This window comes from Phoca vitulina, unplaced genomic scaffold, assembly GCF_004348235.1.
Source record: "Phoca vitulina isolate PV1807 unplaced genomic scaffold, GSC_HSeal_1.0 scaffold118, whole genome shotgun sequence".
In the NCBI taxonomy this organism is placed as follows: Eukaryota; Metazoa; Chordata; class Mammalia; order Carnivora; family Phocidae; genus Phoca; species Phoca vitulina.
The window spans coordinates 945,523-964,937 of NW_022589821.1; the positions used below are offsets into that span (position 1 = coordinate 945,523).

The 19,415-nt window shown below is 48.7% G+C and overlaps 2 protein-coding genes across 2 annotated transcripts; one reads left to right on the forward strand and one right to left on the reverse strand.

The window, feature by feature from the left end:
* The first annotated feature begins 153 nt into the window (after positions 1 to 153).
* On the forward strand, positions 154 to 7,514 carry ILF2 (interleukin enhancer binding factor 2). Its single transcript, XM_032398695.1, has 14 exons — positions 154 to 250; positions 670 to 729; positions 940 to 982; positions 1,409 to 1,513; positions 2,109 to 2,186; positions 2,739 to 2,841; positions 3,694 to 3,759; positions 4,859 to 4,975; positions 5,458 to 5,536; positions 5,798 to 5,885; positions 6,279 to 6,340; positions 6,418 to 6,532; positions 6,752 to 6,842; positions 6,993 to 7,514. The coding sequence occupies exons 1-14, from the start codon at positions 246 to 248 to the stop codon at positions 7,151 to 7,153; spliced, it is 1,173 nt and encodes a 390-aa protein (XP_032254586.1). The 5' UTR covers positions 154 to 245; the 3' UTR covers positions 7,154 to 7,514.
* Positions 7,515 to 7,594: 80 nt separating this feature from the next.
* On the reverse strand, positions 7,595 to 10,023 carry SNAPIN (SNAP associated protein). Its single transcript, XM_032398696.1, has 4 exons — positions 9,161 to 10,023; positions 8,880 to 8,926; positions 8,510 to 8,628; positions 7,595 to 8,255 (listed from the first exon to the last, which is right to left on the reverse strand). Exons 1-4 carry the CDS (start codon positions 9,616 to 9,618, stop codon positions 8,154 to 8,156), a joined length of 726 nt encoding a protein of 241 aa, XP_032254587.1. The 5' UTR covers positions 9,619 to 10,023; the 3' UTR covers positions 7,595 to 8,153.
* Positions 10,024 to 19,415: the final 9,392 nt, after the last annotated feature.

The following is a 19,415-nucleotide window of genomic DNA, read 5'->3' on the forward strand; positions in this document are numbered from 1 at the left end:
AAAAAAAAAACTGTCGCTACTGTTAAATCTGTTCTTATTGGCTAATTTCTGACACAGCAGGTTTTTCTTATTGGCTCGCAGACTGGTCTGCCAAAGTAAACCAATGGGCATTAGCGGCGGGGTAGGGCGGGAGCCAATCGCGCCAGAGTTTGTTGGGACGCGCCGACAAGCCGTGTCTCCAGGGTCTGCTCCTCTGAGGAGAGGGGCGGTTGGTGTGGCCTCCATTGTTCGGGTTTTAGGACGCCATGAGGTAAGGGCACTGGGGTGCTCTGAGCCGGGCTAGCGTATTTGCCCGAAAACTTTGGGGAGGTGGGCCGACGGGAGCCGGAATCCCCGAAGGGGCCGCGTGTCCGGGGGCTGCCTGAGGCCGGAGGGCGGCGGGCCGGGCAGACGGGCGCCGGGGGCGCGTCCCGACGGGGGACGGCGGCTCCGGGGGATGCAGGGTTTACCTCTCCGGCGGATCCGGGAGCGGCCGCTCTGGTCTCTGAGGCGTGTGGGGCTGCCGCGTCCCGGGGCTCCGGGGGTGCTCATCACAGGCACGCGGTGTTTGAGGCGGGCACTGGGAGTGAGGAGGGAGGAAGTGGGAGCGGGGCCCCTTGCGAACGAAGTGCAGCGCCGCGGAGGTGCCTTCGGCGGAGCCAAAACAAGTGGAAATCTCTGCCTTTCTAGGGGTGACAGAGGCCGTGGTCGCGGCGGGCGCTTTGGGTCCCGAGGAGGCCCAGGAGGAGGGTGAGTGCCCGTTCTCGGCGTCCCTGCGGTGGTTAGCTTCCGTCAGCCGTCTGCGCCGTTTGGAGAGGACGCAGGCTTCCCGCTCGTGTGAGATCAGCCGTGGTTTGGCAACACCTCTCTTCGTGCGCTCCAGCTAAACGACTTCGGCCCCACGATGCTAAGCCGTTTGATTTTTTTGATGAGTAATTTGGATTGTTTTTCTTGTTTTAGGTTCCGGCCCTTTGTGCCACATATTCCATTTGATTTCTATTTGGTGAGTACCGTGGCTCCTGTTCACCACTGTTGACTTGTAGTTTCCGGGAACCCAGCATCTCTCTGTTGGTGAAGTCAAACAGTGCTACGAGTCCAAGAAGGGATCAGGAATGGAGTTGGGGTTTTGAGTCAGCGGCGCGTGAACACGGTGGGGAAGATAATTCTTTGGCTACTGTTGACAGTAACAGGATGGTAATCTTTGTTCTGAATAATTACCTGTGTCTCTGCTTTATGTTAATGTAAAAGCAGTGAGAGCTTAAATTACGGCTAGTCCTTCCCGCAGGTATCCTGGTTTGAATATCTTAAGGAGTAAAAACAAGTATAGAATTTTCTGTTTTCAGTTGTTTCTGTTGTGGCAATGGAGAAGATGATCTCTCTTGTATAGTACTTTTGATAAAAAGTATATCATTGTTTCTTTCTGGTTTAGTGTGAAATGGCCTTCCCCAGGGTCAAGCCAGCACCTGATGAAACTTCCTTCAGTGAGGCCTTGCTGAAGAGGAATCAGGACCTTGCTCCTAATTCTGCTGAACAGGTATATTCTTTTGGCTTTCTTCCTGAGATTTCTCTAAGAAAGCTAGAGAAGTGACTAACTCCTGGTGAGGTTACTGTTACCAGAGTCTAAACTCCACAGAAGGCTTTAATTCTCCTCATTTCTCACTGTGGGTAGAGGGAGAGTGCCGGGTGGATTAGATAAACAGATTACATGTATATTTATATCTTTTTTTTTTTAAAGATTTTTTATTTATTTATTTGACAGAGAACAAGAGAGCACAAGCAGGGGGGAAAGTAGAGGGAGAGGGTGAAGCAGGCTTCCCGCCAAGCAGGGAACCCGATGCGGGACTCGATCCCAGGACCCTGGGATCATGACCTGAGCGGAAGGCAGACACTTAACCATCTGAGCCACCCAGGCGCCTGTGCATTTATATCTTTATTGGGGAGACCTATCTTTGGGTCAGAAAGTTACTGTCTTCTGGCATATTCAAGGCCAGAAGGTCAGAGTGTTTTCAAAGCCCTATGTAGATATTGATTCAGCTTGTGTAGAAGAGATTACGGGAAAATACTCAAACTCTGAGAAGTTGCTTATAATTTTTCACTTTAGGGTATTTTTGTTTCCTGCTGTTTTTCAGGCCTCTATCCTTTCTCTGGTGACGAAAATAAACAATGTGATTGATAATTTGATTGTGGCTCCAGGGACATTTGAAGTGGTGAGTTTTTAATGATTCAGTCATGGGAAAGGGCAGCCTTGGTAGTGTGTGTAGTATTTCCTAGGTGCCCATATCTTAATTCGTCAGTTACTTATTTTCCAAAGCCAAGCCTAAAATAGGAAGGAAAGTACAGTGAATTCCTTTGTAGTGGTGATCTTGGGGACAAGACTTGTATCCGTGTTACCAGTTAGCCATAACGTATTAGGCTTTTCATGTGGTGGTTTTGGGATATGATTTGACTTCTGCTACTTCTAAATCTGGGTAATAATTGTGTTGTAATTGACTTCTGAGAGGAACTAGACAGTCTTTTTTTTTTTTAAAGATTTTATTTATTTATTTGAGAGAGCATGAGCATGAGGGGGGACGGGGCAGAGGGACAAGCAGAATCCCTGCTGAGTGGGGAGCCCGATGCAGACAGATCCCAGGACCCTGAGACCACCACCCCAGATGAAGTCAGACTCAGATGCTTAACCAACAGCCACCCAGGCGCCCCTAGACAGTCTTTTTCACTTCTACATCCCCCCCCCCCCCCCGAAATCCCTTTTCCAACAGCAAATTGAAGAAGTCCGACAGGTGGGATCATATAAAAAGGGAACAATGACTACAGGACACAATGTGGCTGACCTGGTGGTAATCCTAAAGATTCTGCCAACATGTGAGTGTACCTTTTTCTGGCCACAGGAGCAGAGAGTTGAGTTTGAGGCATAGGGATCATTAAAGCCCAAATTTCTTTTCTTTTTTTTTTTTTTTAAATATTTTATTTGATTATTTGAGAGAAAGTGAGAGAGAAAGACCATGAGCCATGAGTGGTGGTGGGGGGGAGGGGTTTGGTGGGGAGAAGCAGAGAGAGAAGCAGACTCCCCACTGAGCAGGGAGTCCGACACAGGGCTCGATCCCAGGACCCATGAGATCATGACCTGAGCCAAAGGCAATTAACCAACTGAGCCACCCAGGTGCCCCTAAAGCCCAAATTTCTTGTGAGAAAGATTTGTTTGGAAGACAAATGGGAAATTCATTTTTTTAACGTGTGTTGAGGTAATAAGGGACAAAGTCTGGACCATGTGTCCGAAAGAATGTATGGCCAGTTACTAAAGGGCAGTGTTCCTCATTTGGTGATTTTTGTCTCCCATGGGATATTTGGCAGTGTCTGGAGACAGTTTGGGCTACTGGCATCAAAGGAGTAGAGATCAGTGCACAGGACGTATTCTACTCTCCGACCCTCAAACAGAATTGTCCAGCCCAAAATGGGATTAGTGCCACTGATGAGAAACCCTACTATTTAAAAAAAAAAAAAAAAGGGTGTGGGTATAGGAGGTATCCTGTTCCCTGAGTCTTCCAGTTTCTGTGTTCAAGTGTTAGTTTCCCCTTGTAAAAGTGTTTATTCTTGCTTGCTGTTGCTCCAACCTTGCATGTGGGGCAGAAATCAGAGGGTGGAGTAGTGTAGAGATGTATAGAAAGTCTTTAAATGGTTATATAATGTTCATGGTCTCTTTTTTTCTCAATCTAGTGGAAGCTGTTGCTGCCCTAGGGAACAAAGTTGTGGAAAGCCTAAGAGCACAGGATCCTTCTGAAGGTTTGAGTTTGTTGCTGAACATGTATTTAATGGTCACAGGAGCCAGGTGTATAATTACAAGTACACTTTTAACAAAGTTAGGTCAGCCTAGAAGGAAGAGTGAATGTAGAGTTTTATGTTGGGGAAGTTTTTGGCAGCAATCTCTAGTGTTCAAAATCCTGTTCATCTTTACTTTTATTTACCTTTTTTTTTTTTTTAGATGGTCAAGGCTACTGTTTTTTTTTTTTTTTTAATTTTTTAAAGATTTTATTTATTTATTTGACAGAGCAAGAGAGGGAGAGAGAGAAAGCACAAGTAGGGGGAGCACCAGAGGGAGAGGGAGAAGCAGACTTCCTTCTGAAGCAGGGAGCCTGATAAGGGACTTGATCCCAGGACCCTGGGATCATGACCTGAGCCAAAGGCAGACTCTTAACCATCTGAGCTACCCAAGCGCCCTTACTTTTTTTTTTTTTTTTTAAGATTTTACCTACTTAGCAGGGGGAGGAGCAGAGGAAGAGGGACAAGCAGACTACATGCTGAGTGCAGAGCCAGATGCAGACCTCGGTCCCACAACCCTGAGATCATGACCTGAGCTAAAATCAAGAGTCAGATGTATAACCAGCTGAGCCACCCAGGCGCGCCTACTTCTTATTTTTTTAAAGTTTAAGTAATCTCTACACCCAACATGGGGCTTGAACTCACACCCCAGAGATCGAGAGTCCCATGCTCTACCCACTGAGCCAGCCAGGTGCCCCATCTCTTACTTTTAAAATTGTATTCTGAATCCTCATTCTGGACTCTTAATATTTTTTTAAAGATTTTATTTACTTATTTGAGCGAGAGTACTCGCTCGTTCACAGGGAAGAAGGGGCAGAGGGGGACGGAGAGGGACAAGCAGACTCTGCGCCCAGTGCAGAGCCAACATGGGGCTTGATCTCAGGACCCTGACATCAGGACCCGAGCCAAAACCGAGAGTCAGACGCCCAGTGGACTGAGTCACCTAGGCGCCCCTGGACTATTGCTATTTTTAAAAACCCGTCTGTTCGCCTACTCCCACTGTAGATTTACCTCTGGTCATCTAAAGGCAATGGGAAAGTTACAGCTTTTGATTTTCTTTCAGTTTTGACCATGCTGACCAATGAAACTGGCTTTGAGATCAGTTCTTCTGATGCTACGGTGAAGATTCTCATTACAACAGTGCCACCCAATCTCCGAAAACTGGACCCAGAACTCCATTGTTAGTTTTTTTTTCTATTGCTGGGATAGTTGGGGGAAAATCAAAACATGGTATAAAGTTGTTGTTGAGTTTACTTATTAGCTTGTTGCTATTCCACGTGAAACCTTCTGGACCTAAGTTGACCAGACTTTGTTGTCTCCCTCTGTAATGTGGGGAGTTTTACCAGCTCGCTAGTGAAATTGTCACAGGGGATGGCTAAGAAAGCAGCTGGAGTGGAGGACTTAAGAAGGACTGAGGAAATATTTATGGAGGGAGTAGGCTCTTGGAGAAAGTGGTGGATCTTGCATGCTTGTAGATTTGATTTGGGGGAGGAGTAGTGATTTTTGGACAAGTGATTTGCTTGCTGATCTGAGGCACATGGGGTGGTTTAAGAAATTAGGAAGTTATCCTGTCTTCCTTCCAAGTTCTTGGACTGTGGCAACGGGGTTGAATTGCTTAATAATGGGAGTGTTTCAGTGTGGCCTGTCCTGCTTGTCTTCTAGTGGATATCAAGGTGTTGCAGAGTGCCTTAGCAGCCATCAGACATGCCCGTTGGTTTGAGGAAAATGCTTCTCAGTCCACGTGAGTCACTATTTTGAGTTAAAATAATCTAATCCTTCTAATTTGCGGTGAGTAGCCAGATCCCCCATACTTCCTGTGTTAGAACTTTTTTGGCTGTAAGTCAGGGTTGTTTTTTGGTGGTGGTGGTGGTGGGGGCGGGTTAACAAATTTAGATTGAAAGAAACAGAATGTGTAGTTTTGGAAATAGCATCAGCTCTGTACCTCAGGGATGGAAGCACATGATCTTATTCCTTTTAATCTCTGGGTCCCTCTTACCTTCAGAGTTAAAGTTCTCATCAGACTGCTGAAAGACCTGAGGATTCGTTTTCCTGGCTTTGAGCCCCTCACACCCTGGATCCTTGACCTACTCGTAAGTGAAGAAGGGCAATTGGGAGTTCCTGCTCATCCCTCTTTAACAGTAGTTATTCTGAAACCTATCAGGGTCTGAAATTTGGTGAAGCTGAAAATAAATTTCAAGGTGGGCAGGTGATCCAGTAAATACTCAAGGTTTATTACTTCCTTAGGTTTTTGGAGTATTCAATTGAATGAGTAATTGGCTGCCCCTATGCCTTTTTGTTACTGATGTCATTTCAATAATGTGATGATGAGAGGAAATTACTGAATGAACAGCCATTTCAGAATGCTTCTGAACTTTATAGCTAGGCCTTAATAACCAGTTTTCTCTTTGATGGTTTAAAGTTTGAGTTTATTTGGCTAGATATGCCAAGTTTATGGCACACCTACCAGATTGTTTATTTTCCAGGGGCACTATGCCGTGATGAACAATCCCACCAGACAGCCTTTGGCCCTAAATGTGGCATACAGGTATAACAAGCTGCTTTGGGTTTGGGGCTCGATATAAGTTGTCTTCTGTGTTCTTTTAATGTTCTTGTGTGTTTCAGGCGTTGCTTACAGATTCTGGCTGCAGGACTGTTCCTGCCAGGGTCAGTGGGTATCACTGACCCCTGTGAGAGTGGCAACTTCAGAGTACACACAGTCATGACTCTGGAACAACAGGTATTGGGACAGCTCTGATATGGTCTGTTGTGCCGCACTCGACTACTCTAGGTCAGAAGGCAAAGGGAATGTGGTCTTTAGGGGTCAGGATTTAGGGGTTCTCACAGACTTTCGTCTTGAAATTAAAGTTGTCTTCATCTTTTTTTTTCATGAGAATGTTCATCAGATAAAGTACTTTGATTCATCTTGCTAGTTTACTCTCACTTTGCCCTCCTTTAGGACATGGTGTGCTACACAGCTCAGACTCTAGTCCGAATCCTCTCACATGGTGGTTTTCGGAAGATTCTTGGCCAGGAGGGTGATGCCAGCTGTGAGTGATCACTGTGGGTCAGGGGTTCTTTAAGCTACTCTGTGGTCTGCAAAGAAGTACTGCACTACTCAGATGTCTTGATATTTCTACTGTGTAGATCATGACTGGTATGCTGGGCTACTTGGCCTGAAATCACTTTTTCTTTTCTAGATCTTGCTTCTGAAATATCTACCTGGGATGGAGTGATAGTGACACCTTCAGAAAAGGCTTATGAGAAGCCACCAGAGAAGAAGGAAGGGGAGGAAGAGGAGGAGAATACAGAAGAACCACCTCAAGGAGAGGAAGAGGAAAGCATGGAGACTCAGGAGTGACCTTCCTTTCTCTTCACCCCCTTTCTTTTCCAAGGGGAAGACTGCAGCCTAAGCTAACTGCTCCTGGGCTTTATATGGTGGCATTTCTGAGGGATAGGGGAGACAGGGAAAATAAACTCTATAGAAGGAAGTGTCATTCCACTGGGTTCTGATTGGCTCAGTAGCCAGAAGTCTCCCATTTATGACCTATGCCATCCATCATCTATAATGAAGCAGGATACCAGCTTTTCTTCCTAAGACTTCAGAGAACCCAGTTCCTGGAAACCTCTCTCAACCAGTATTTTGTTGTTGAAATGTTGTGAACTGTTAGTGTCTGGATTTTTTTTTTTTCCTAAGAAAAAGATTAAAGTACTTCCTAGTAGGGCTCTTGGTCTTGTTTTTCTTTGGTATCTGGCAACCTTTTTTGCTTTCTGTATTCTTCAGTGAAAGTGATACTTGAATCTTTTCATTTAAACACTAGATCACAATTTGAAGCTATATTTGAATTAAAGTACAAAGATTCTTGGAACCTTTTCATATATCAGAGTAAACTAAAACACTTTAAGCATTTATTGGATTATATGGTTCTAGCAGTGCTGCTACTATATTCAAGCCAAGTGCAATCAACAAAAGAGGGTAGACAGGAGTCATTCCCTTGACTTTGCCTGCCCTCTTCTCCAAATCCTCTGTAAACAAAGGGAAAAAAGCCACAAGTAGAGGACATGCAACAGAACAGAACTAGGCCTGAAGGTAGAGGAGCTGGGTCTTGAGTATGTAGAGGCCTCAGCTCATTCTTGGAAGCAAGAGCCATAATAAGTCCTTTGGGATCATTAGTCCTGCTGTATACAGGTTTCTTTGGGACCCCATATAAACAGGTAAGACTTAAGTGCTTCAAAGAGAAACAACAGGGCTGCCTTTTTGATGTCCCAAGGTCTGCAGGGAGTCCTGGAGGAAACAAGGCAGCTCCGGAACAGTACTTGTGCTACTCCGAGGCAATGCATGGGTCCCATCTTCTGGCCTGTTACTTGCTTGGGGAACCAGGCGGGTAAACTCCTGAATCCAGCATTGCCCTCCTGCGGGCTGTTTCCTTGGCCACGCTGTGGTTTAGCCGCCTCAGCCGTTCCTACAAGACAAGATTTGGAATTATAACTGCTGTGTGAAAGGCTTCAGCACTCCCTGTCAACTAGGTGCTGGAAGATACCTTGGGCTTGCTCCATCTCTAAGGAATGTAAGAATGTACAGGAGAGCAACTGGGTACTGAGAACAAGAGTTCTATCACGCCTGACACTAGCTGACAACTCCCTTTCACTGTGTTGGGGACTTTGGGATGTCCCAGTGGACTTGTAAAGAATCCCTGCTGGCGGGGAATTCTTTTACCTGCGCATTCTGTAGAATGTTGTTGACCAAGACAACTCGCCGCCGGGCATTAAGTAGCTTCTTCACGTAGGGATCGAGGTCCAGGGCCACTTTTTGATCCTCATTGATTCGGCACAGTTCTGGGGGATGGAAGGAAGGAGCGGCTAACACCTAATGGTTCCCTTCATGCTCGTAGGGAGAGCAGGCTGGTAAATGGGATGCAAACACGCCTGCAACCACACGGGCCGGCCACTAGAAACTCAGGAAAGCAGGAATCCACTGCAGCCCTGAAGCCCTGGAAGCATACGACTGAAACCCACCCCGAGCTCGGCTAAACATGAGGCCCTAAAAGTGTGTGGCAGTGTCGCTGGTCTAGGGGGTGCTTACTCACCAGTAGCTAGGTTGTCAATTTGTTCTCGTAGCTCTACCTGGCTCTCTCTGCAAAGAAGTACGAGGCCCACACTGTCAGTTAATGGGACTCGAAAAACTCACTCCCCTAGGGACTCCCCAAGTGCCGGAAGAAGCCATCACCACCCGCGGCTTCCCGCCCACCGGCCGGGCCTCCCACCAGTCCCACCCGGGACTTGCCCCTTCCGGCATAGGCCCCGCCCCTTCCGGCACAACCCCACTTTCCCCCGAAGAGCGGCCCCGTCCCGCCCCTCCCTCTCGGACCTGACGGCGTGGACGTGAGAGTCCAGCTGCTGCACAGCCGGTCGCAGGAACTCGAGGAGACCCTCGGCGAAGAGGTCGCGGCCTGCGGGACCCGCCACTGGGGTCCCTGCCCCGGACACAGCGGCGGAACCAGCCGCAGCCATCATGAGCAGCCCTTCCGCCGGGAACGTGCCGCGCGGGCCGCCGGGAACTGGAGTCGCGCTGAAGTGCGCCACCAGGGGACGCCCAGGAGCTGCCGGCTGGACCCAGCCTGGGGACTTCTGGGAAACCGAGTCTCCGCGACCGGGGGCGGGGCGGGCGGAGCGGCAGTTCCTTGGAGGCCCCGGAGAAGCGGTGTTGGGGGGTGTCTCCAGACCGCGGGAGGGCTGGGAGGAGCCATTTTGGGGGCGGCTATCTTTGGTGTTCTGCAAAGGTGGAGAAGAAATGCTTGTCTCCCCGGTTGCGCTTAGCCCTCCCATGCTAACCAGATTGTATTCATAGTATATATAGTTTCAGATTTCTAACTTTGAGAGTGTACTTTTTAATGGCACTATAGTGTCTACAAAACCGCATAGGAATATTATTAAGTCTTAAAAGGGAATGCAATTCTGATACATGCCACCATGTGGATGAGCTTTGGAGACTGCTGAGTGAAATAAGCAGAGCAGAAGGACAAATACTGTCTGGTTATTACATGAAGTACCCAGAGGGGTCAAATTCATGAAGATAAAATGTGGTTTTAGGTCTCTATCAGAACAGGGTTGCCAGGGGAATTACTGTTTAATGGGTAGAGTTTCAGTATGGGATGATTAAAAAATTCTAGAGATGAGTAATGACACAGTAATGTGCATTTACTTAATGCCACTGACCTGTACACTTAATGCCACTGACCTGTACACTTAAAAATGGTTAAAGGGTAAATTTTATGTGTGTTTTGCCACAGTAAAGCAAAACTTAAAACCTACATGTGTTTCCATATTTTCATTTTTTCCTTCCTTCAAAAAGTTTCCTTAGTTTTGTTGTGTTTTTCATGGCTTTCCAGAGTTTACATGTCTTGTTGAATTCTCAACAAAAGGCACAGTCTCTTAAGCTCTAGAGTGTTCCAGTGGCTCGCAGTCCTGTGGCCCTGGGGTAAGGTGTGTGTAGAAGTGCTCCTGGAGGGCAAAGGGGTCCCCAGAGATAAATGGCACCAGAATGTTCAGCCTTGAGCTTCAAGCTCAGGAATAAAAGAGGAGGTGTTTAAATCACTGTGGGAGAGTGGTGGTCCACAGCTGGGAACCTGAGGCTCCAAGTGTGGTAACTTTTAAAGCCTTGTACACTTTTTGTTGTTTATTATCTTTATTTCTCTGTATCTTTCCCTCTAGTGATTAGAGCTAAAAGTCTCATGAGAGGCTGGAGGCTTATTATGGGAGTCAGCAACGGGAAGGGGGTAGCTAGGGTAACTATCCTGCTCCACAGTCAGGCCTAGTGAGGAGGAAGCCCAGAGGATAGAGAGTGGTGACAGTGTTGAAGAGGAAGGAATAAGGGCTAAGTCCTTGAGGCCTGTTCTGGAGAGAGAATAAGGGCTGGTCTGGGCAGGGAAAGGAGGTTAGTGGCTCAGTGTCTAGACAAAATGCTCCCAAGTTGGGCCAAAGTCCTTTCAGGTACCTTTTGAAGTAAGGTTGTGAGATTTGGAAAACAGAACAATCAAAAAAATTCTGGGACACTAGGTAAATTTGAATTTCAGATAAACAACATTTTTTTTTTTTTTAGATTTTATTTATTTATTTATTTGAGAGAGAGTGGAGAGGGGAGCACAGAGAGTCCCATACTCCCCGCTGAGCATGGGTCCTGATGTGGGCTCGATCTCATGACCCTGAGATCATGACCCAAGCCAAAATCAAGAGTCAGACACCTGGGGCGCCTGGGTGGCTCAGTTAGTTAAGCACCTGCCTTTGGCTCGGGTCATGATCCCAGAGTCCTGGGATCAAGCCTCACATCCGCAGGGAGCCTGCTTCTCCCTCTCCTCCCTGCTGGTGCTCCCTCTCTCTATCTCTCTCTCTCAAATACATAAATAAAATAAAATCTTAAAAAAAAAAAAGAGTCGGACGCCTAACCATTCAGACGCCCCAACAACAAATAATTTTTGAGTGTATCTTACCTGGTAATCCTACTTCAAAGGCTGGTTCTCTGAGAAAAATCACTCACTATTCTGTTTTTAAGCTTTCCTTTCCACACTTCCTATCACCTCCAGTTAGCTCTTATCTCTCATGAGGGCACTGCAACACCTCCTGATTGATCTTCTTGCCTGTAGTCTCTCTACCCTCCAGGTCAATCTGCACTCTATAATATCAGTTACATAATAACCTGCTCAGAGAATACAAATGCTGAAAAGGACTTTGTTGTATTAATTATTTATTTTTAAAGATTTTATTTATTTATTTGAGAGAGAGAGAGCAAGTGAGAGAGAAAGAGCCCGAGCATGGGGAGGGGTGGAGGGAGAGAGAGAAGCCGACTTCCTGCTGAGCAGGCAGCTGGATTCCGGTCTTGATCCTAGGCCCCTGGGATCATGACCTGAGCCAAAGGCAGACGCTTAATCAACTGAGCCACCGAGGGGCCTCTATTATTTTTTTTATAGGGGCACCTGGGTGGCTCAGTTGGTTAAGCAACTGCCTTCGGCTCAGGTCCTGATCCTGGAGTCCCGGGATCGAGTCCTGCATTGGGCTCCCTGCTCAGCGGGGAGTCTGCTTCTCCCTCTGACCCTCCCCGCTCTCACATTCTCTCTCTCTCAAATAAATAAAATCTTAAAAAAAACCCAAAAAACTCTACCCCCAACGTGGGGCTTGAACTCACCACCCTGAGATCAAGAGACTCATGCTCCACCAACTGAGCCACCCAGGCACCCCTGAAAGAGATTCTATTATTTTATTTTATTTATTTATTTTCTGAAAGAAACTTTAGAATCCATCTTTCCACGGTTTCTTGGATACCTCTGTAAGGGAGACCAGGCAAGGGTCTGTTGAAAGGAAAACCAAGGGCCTAAGATGGGGTCACTTATGTCAGGCCAAGTCACCAGACCTGGGCTTTATACTTAACCTAATTGTAGTTTCAACCTCCCCCAGAAATGTAGTCTTAACTGGTCAGTCAGGAATTTTCTGGTCAGCACCAATCAGGCAATCTGTCACAAGGGCCCTCTCCGTACCCCCCACGCCCCCAAAGGAAGGTGAGGTCATCTGCAGGATAAGACCCCTCTGCCTTTCCCCCAAGGGAAGGTGACCTTGCCTGGAGCAATCCTTTCTTTTACTAATAACTTTTTGCCTCACCCTCCTTCCTACAAAACCCTTCCATTTTTGTACAGCTCCTCAGAGTTCCCCTCTCCTTGCTGGATGGGATGAAGATGCTTGATTCACGAATTGCTTAATAAAGCCAATTAGATCTTCAAAATTACTCATTTGAATGTTTGCTCTTTAACAAACTAAAAGCACATCCTCTAAAGGAATTTCATTTCTGGAGAAAGCCAGGTAGCAACCAGAGGAGAGGAGATGGGGGGAAAACTAGAAAGATAAAAGGACAGGCCTCTGAGGCCTTCTCACGCTCCTCAGTGCTGCCAAGGCCAGGACTCCACCCTCAGCTTCTGACTCCTTTGTGATAAGCAGGAGTCCTGGAGTCTAACCAGATCCTGGTCTGACCAGGGAACCCACCCATGGGCCATGTGGGGACAGCAACTCTCTAGAAGCACCAGTTGGGGGAAACAAAAGCTGGAATCTCAGGCCTCACTGCCTGCTCTACGCCTTTCCAACACCCATCCCAGTGCTGCCCCCTTCGACTCTGCTGTTGAAGCATTGTAGGGCTCCCTAAACCAAGTTCTGACCTCCCAGAAAGTGGGGTGGATGAGGAAATCCCTGTCCCTTACCTGGACCTGACTCTCAGGGCCCCCTTCCCAGGTAAAGTCCCCCCCTCCCCCAAGCAGGACCCTCTGAAAACCCTGACCACCACCCTGCCCCACCCAGGCTCCCCATTGGGTGTGGGGGCACACCTAGCCTGCTGGGCAAAGGGCACGGTGGGCTTGTACCACCTGAACCAGTGCAGCTTCTCCCTGAAGAGCCTCCTCAGGACCAGCAAGGAGGGGGCAGGTCAACCTAAGCACCTCTCAGGTGACCGGGCGAGGAGAGGAGGCAGTTGTTTTTTTTGTTTTTTTTTTTTTGTTTTTTTTTTATTTGAGAGAGAGCGCAAGCATGAGCAGGGGGGAAGGCGAGAGAGAGGGAGAAGCAGACTTCCCACTGAGCAGGGAGCCAGACAACATGGGGCCCCATCCCGGGACCCTGGGATCCTGACCTGAGCCGATGGCAGATGAAGGCAGACGCTTAACTGACTGAGTTAAGAGTGCAAGCAGGGAGGAGGGGGGCTCTTCACTGAAGACCTTGTGCCATGGTGCCTGGAATTTGATAAACATTTAAAGAATGAATAATTGAGCCAGCACTGGCCTTCAAGCTGTTACCAAATTTCAGAGTTTCTGCAAACCCTGTTAAAAAACAAAATTCAACTAAATAAATCTGGAGATCTAATTGGCTTTATTAAGCAATTCGTGAATCAAGCATCATCCCATCCAGCAAGGAGAGGGGAACTCTGAGGAGTTGTACAAAAATGGAAGGGTTTTGTAGGAAGGAGGGTGAGGCAAAAAGTTATTAGTAAAAGAAAGGATTGCTCCAGGCAAGGTCACCTTCCCTTGGGGGAAAGGCAGAGGGGTCTTATCCTGCAGATGACCTCACCTTCCTTTGGGGGCGTGGGGGGTACGGAGAGGGCCCTTGTGACAGATTGCCTGATTGGTGCTGACCAGAAAATTCCTGACTGACCAGTTAAGACTACATTTCTGGGGGAGGTTGAAACTACAATTAGGTTAAGTATAAAGCCCAGGTTTGGTGACTTGGCCTAAGTGACTCCATTTGGGCCTGTGCATTAAACAGGTTTAAGCAGAATTTAACAGGTTAAAATGCAAAGGATAAAGCTTTAGGGCATTTTGGAAGTACTCATTTCACCCAAGACTTCCAGATAGCTTTTCAACTGTGTGTACCTTCCATCCCTGTGTCTTTTGGGTTCTGAGAATTCAACTCCATTCTGGCAAGGTCTCCCCAGAGGTAGCATCAGACCCCACAGGTTAAGTGCATGATGGCCAACCCCCACCCTTCAGATACCAGTTGCAAGCCCAGCTTGTCCCCTGTGCTTCTGGCTGACCAGGTATAGATTGGAGGGTCCCACCACCCCTTCCTTGGGTTCAGTTAATTTTCTACAGCGGCTCTCGGATCACAGAGAAGCATTTTCCTTACTAGAATGCCGGTTTATTATGAAAGGCTAGAACTCAGGAATAGTCAGGTGGAAGAGATGCAGAGGGTAAATCCGCATGGGAAGGAGCACAGAGCTTCCGTGCCCTCCAGGCGCACCACTCTCCCCTGAGGCTCCACGAACCGCATCCTTTATTACCCAGGCATGATTGCTTCCTTGGCCACTGGTGATGGATTGAACCTCCAGCCACTGTTCCCTGGAGGTTGGGGAGGTGGATGGGACTGGAAGTTCCAACACAGGGTTGGTTCCCCTGGCAACCAGCCTCCATCCTTAGGCTACCTAGAGACTTTTGGAAAGTCAACATTAACACAACAAAAGGCCCTTTATTGCTCTCATTACAGGAACTTCCCAGGTTTTAGGATTTCTGTGCCAGCACAAGATACATTATTTCTTTCTTTTTTTCTTATTTTTTTAAAGATTTTATTTATTTATTTGAGAGAGAGAGAGGGAGAGGGAGAGGGAGAAGCAGACTCCCCACAGAGCAGGGAGCCCGATGGGATCATGGACCCTGGGATCATGACCTGAGCCAAAGGTGGGCGCTTGACCAGCTGAGCTACCCAGGGGCCCTAAATACATAGTTCTTATTATAAACCACAAGATCACACCATGGATATGTTTAAATCTTAAGCCGATAGTCACCTTACACTAAAGGGTAAAGAAATCCAATAAATCGAACCTAAATAATGAAGTGAATATTTTTAAGAGGTTTCCTGGAGCTTTATCTACACCAGGCCTCCTGGCCTGCCTGCCCTACACAGTAAGAGGACCATGACTGAGGACTGCTATCACCATCACGGGCCCCAGAGCTGTCCTGGCCTCTGTCTCCACCCTCAGGGGTGCCCCTATCCTGCTGTCCTCTGCCCCTGGGCCGTGTGGTCAGTCAGGGCCCTCACTAGGCAGGGTACAGTGCAGGTTGAGAGCCCACCCAGGCAGGAGTGTAGGGCAGCCAGGTGGCACCTGGAATATCTCTCCCACTGGCATGACCAGGTAAAAATGGGAGACAGAACATCAAGGAGCCTGGGGGTGTGGAGATTCCTATTAAGAGTCTGGAGATAGGGGGCGCCTGGGGGCTCAGCGGTTGGGCGTCTGCCTTCGGCTCAGGTCATGATCCCAGGGTCCTGGAATCGAGTCCCACATTGGGCTCCTTGCTCCTCCTGCTTGAGTTCCCTCTCCCTCGTGTTCTCACTCCCCCTGCTTGTGTTCCCTCTCTTGCTGTGTCTCTGTCAAATAAATAAAATCTTAAAAAAAAAAAAAAAAAAAGAGGCTGGAGATGATGCCTGGAGAAGGTCCTGGGTCAGAAATCAGATGATACGCCATTGTGGCAACTTTGTGTGTTTGTGGGGAGGGAGTGAATCCTTAAAAGGTCCCTAGAGCCCAGGGAAATGGAGGCTGGGGCTCTCTTGCTCTTCCCACATTGCCTGGGCAATCGGTGGGAAAGGTACTGGGGCTTCAGAGGGATGGATGGGACAGCTCACAGGAAGAGGAGAGGGGATACAGAGGCCAGGCCAGGTCCTCGTCCCGGGTCACAGCCTCTCAGGCCCCATTTACAGTGCTGGTCTGGGCATAGCCCTGCTGCTGGAGCTACATGATGAGCCCCCAGGAACCCCTAAGAGGGAGGAAGGGGCCTTATCCTCAGCCAGGCCCTCTTGCCTGGAGGCCTGGAACCCTGGGGAGTGGGAGGCTGTGGTGGAGGCTGGACTGGATGGTGGGCAGCAGCACTGCCATTGGTTCCAGATCAGACATCATGGGGTCATCAAGGGGAGAGGGAACCACACATGCCCTGCTGCCCCTGGCAGCTTGTTCAGGCCACCCCGACTGCCTTCTCATGTCTGACAGACAGCCAGACGTCAGATAGTGTGGAAACCGCTGAGGGTGTGGGCTTCTCCCCAGCCACCCTGCCACTGCCCAGATTCAGGTCCACTCCGGTGATTGGACGAACACAACAGCCCTGAGGGTCTCCCAGCCTCCACCGTTGCTTCCGCTAACCCATCTGCACCTCCCTCCAGCATTGTGTATATCACCCCCCTTGAAAATCCGCAGTGGCTCACCACCACCCGAAGCATGAAGCCCAAGCTCTTTAGCAGACAGTTAGGCTCTGGGCTACCTGATCTTGTCAGTCGTGCCTCCCACCCTAGGTTGGAGGACCATTGAACACTCACTCCCCAGCATGCAACACACGTTTAGGCCTCTGTACCTTTGTATTTGTTGTTCTCTGTACTTGGGAGATTCTTCCCCCTTCTCTGTCAAACTTTCCCTTTTCTTTTTTAAATAGGCTCCAGGGCCAGTGTGGAGCCCAATGTGGGGCTTGAACTCACGACCCTGATTGAGACCTGAGCTGAGATCAAAAGTCAGATGCTTGGGGCACTTGGGTGGCTCAGTCAGTTAGGCGTCTGTCTTCGGCTAGGGTCATGATCTCAGGATCCTGAGATTGAGCCCCGCATTGGGCTCCCTGATCAGTGGGGAGCCTGCTTCTCCCACTGCCTCTTCCTGCCACTCCCCCCTGCTTGTGCTCTGTCAAATAAATAAAAAAAAATTTTTTTTTATTTGACAGAGAGAGACAGTGAGAGAGGGAACACAGCGGGCGGTGGGAGAGGGAGAAGCAGGCTTCCCGCCGGGCAGGGAGCCCGATGGTGGAGCTCAATCCCAGGACGCTGGGATCATGACCTGAGCCGGAGGCAGACACTTGATGACCGAGCCACCTAAATCAAATCTTAAAAAAACAAAAGTCAGATGTGTAACCCACTGAGCCACCCAGACACCCCAAACCTTCCCTTGACTTTCAAGGTCCAGCTCACCAACCTCTTTTCTGTGGTCCCAAGACCCCCTTTACAAAATTTTTAAAAATAATCTCTACACCCAAAGCGGGGCTTGAACTCACAAGCCTGAGATCAAGAGTCACATGCTCTACTGAGCCCGCTGGGGCCCTAACCCTCCTACCAAACCACACCTTGTCAGTCAGTGTCTGCATGGCAAGCCCTTGGCAGATGGTTGTTCAATGAGTGAAAGGCTGACCCAGGAACTGGCCTCAATCTCCTTGTCCCTCTCTACCCTGGACACTCAGCTGGGACTGAAGGTGGAAGAAGTGGGCACAGGGCTCAGGAGATGCCGAGAACTGCAGTGAGCAGCAGGAGGGCCGGGAGGGCCTGAAGCTGGTAAAGTTCCTTGTGCCCATTGCTGGGAATGAACTTCTTCATGAGGTAGGACGAATAGTGGAGGGTCCACTGGGACCTTCAAAGCAGGCCCCCCACCCCCACCACCTGAGGGTTCACAGTAAAGATTCACAGATGCTGGAAACGGCAGCCCCAACTTGGTCTTAGCTCACTTTGCTGCAAGTTGGGCCCATGCAAGAGATGGGTGTAGAGGACATGGGGCAAGTCCTCCTGATGGCCACCTGGGGGCAAGAGAAGCCTGGAGTCAGCAGGATGGTAGGGCTGAAGCACCCGGGGAAGGGGCAGTCTGGGCTAGAAGAGGCTGACCTATGAGGGAGCAGCTAAACCACACTCAGCAGAGCCCCCCACCCTTCCTTTTCTTGCTCAGGGGGTGGGAACATTCAGGGACTGTCCTGAAATGAATCTCCCAAGCGAATTCCATCAATGAATTGGAGGGCAGTGCCAGGAGGCTCAGTGCCACCATTCCAGTGTCCTGCTCTCCCATTTCCCAACTCCCTCAACATTTTGCTTTTACTCTGAAACTTTGCCAAAAGTATGTGGAGCTATCTGCAAGTAAAAGAAGGGGGGACATGGGCATAGAGGTGTGTGGGGCACTGTGGCCCCTCCCCCCCACCTGGCCAAGTTCCCTTTTCCTTACATATGCCTCAAAGCCTTTCGTGAATCTTTTTCTTAGAGGAGCTCAGTGGATTAAAAGAGGGATGGGGGAAGAAGTGGTTCAAAATCCACCAGATTGGAGCGCCTGGGTGGCTCAGTTGGTTAAGCACCTTTCAGCTCAGGTCATGATCTCAGTGTCCTGGAGTCTAGCATTGGGCTCCACGCTCAGCGGCAAGTCTTATTGGCATTCCCCCTGCCCGCCTCGTGCCCGCTCTAAAATAAATACCCTATTTGGGGGCATGCACCTGCTACCTAGGGAGACTGGGGAATAAGCCCTGAGAAATGGATCATTGGAAGTTGTGTGAAGAGGGTGAGGGACCTACTCACCCTGCAGTTCCTTTTCCTTCTTCCCGAAGGTGTCCTGTAAAGTGCCTGATGTAACCAGTGGATGTATTTCAAAAGGGCACCCTGTCCACTGCCAAGCAGCACTTCCCTCACAAGTCTTGGGAGCTGGCAAGAGTCAACCTAAGGGACTACCTAAGAGACTACCCTTACAACTGGACTTGCCCAAATAAAAACACTTTCCACCCCACCCCTTCCAATTACATGTTATGAACACCTGTCTGACCTAAAGACCTCCAGCCTCACAGTCCATTTTTAATAAAGAGAAGCGATTACAGCACACTCAGAAACCAGATCAGGTGGGATTTTTTAAAACGTGGTTGTCCTCTACCACCACCTGGTCTTCTCAATCTCACTCTTCTACAGGACTAAACCACTTGCCTCACAATCCAGAGGCTAAGAAGCCCAAGTCACACAGATAGGATTCAAGTCCAGGATGTCTTGACCAAAATTTCCTTCCCAGCATGCCACACACACCTCCCAACAGTTTAGGGAACAATGTGTCTCACTAGCAACTGGTTTGGTTGGAGGTGGTTAGGTTCTTTCCCACAGCACAGGGGAAAAGAGAAACCAGCACCAGGGTCCAGAATACTGCCTAAGATTGTTCCGCTGGAGCTCCCTATGGGCCAAACAGGCCAGAACATTATTTTGTGTGGCTATCCACCTTTCCGCCAAGCTTACTCAGAGGGCAAATTCTTCACTTTCTGGCTCAAGGCCCTATCTCCATCTGCCCCCCACCCTCATTTTAATACTCCTATGAAGAAAAGGACTCTGAATTCCACAAGGGGTAG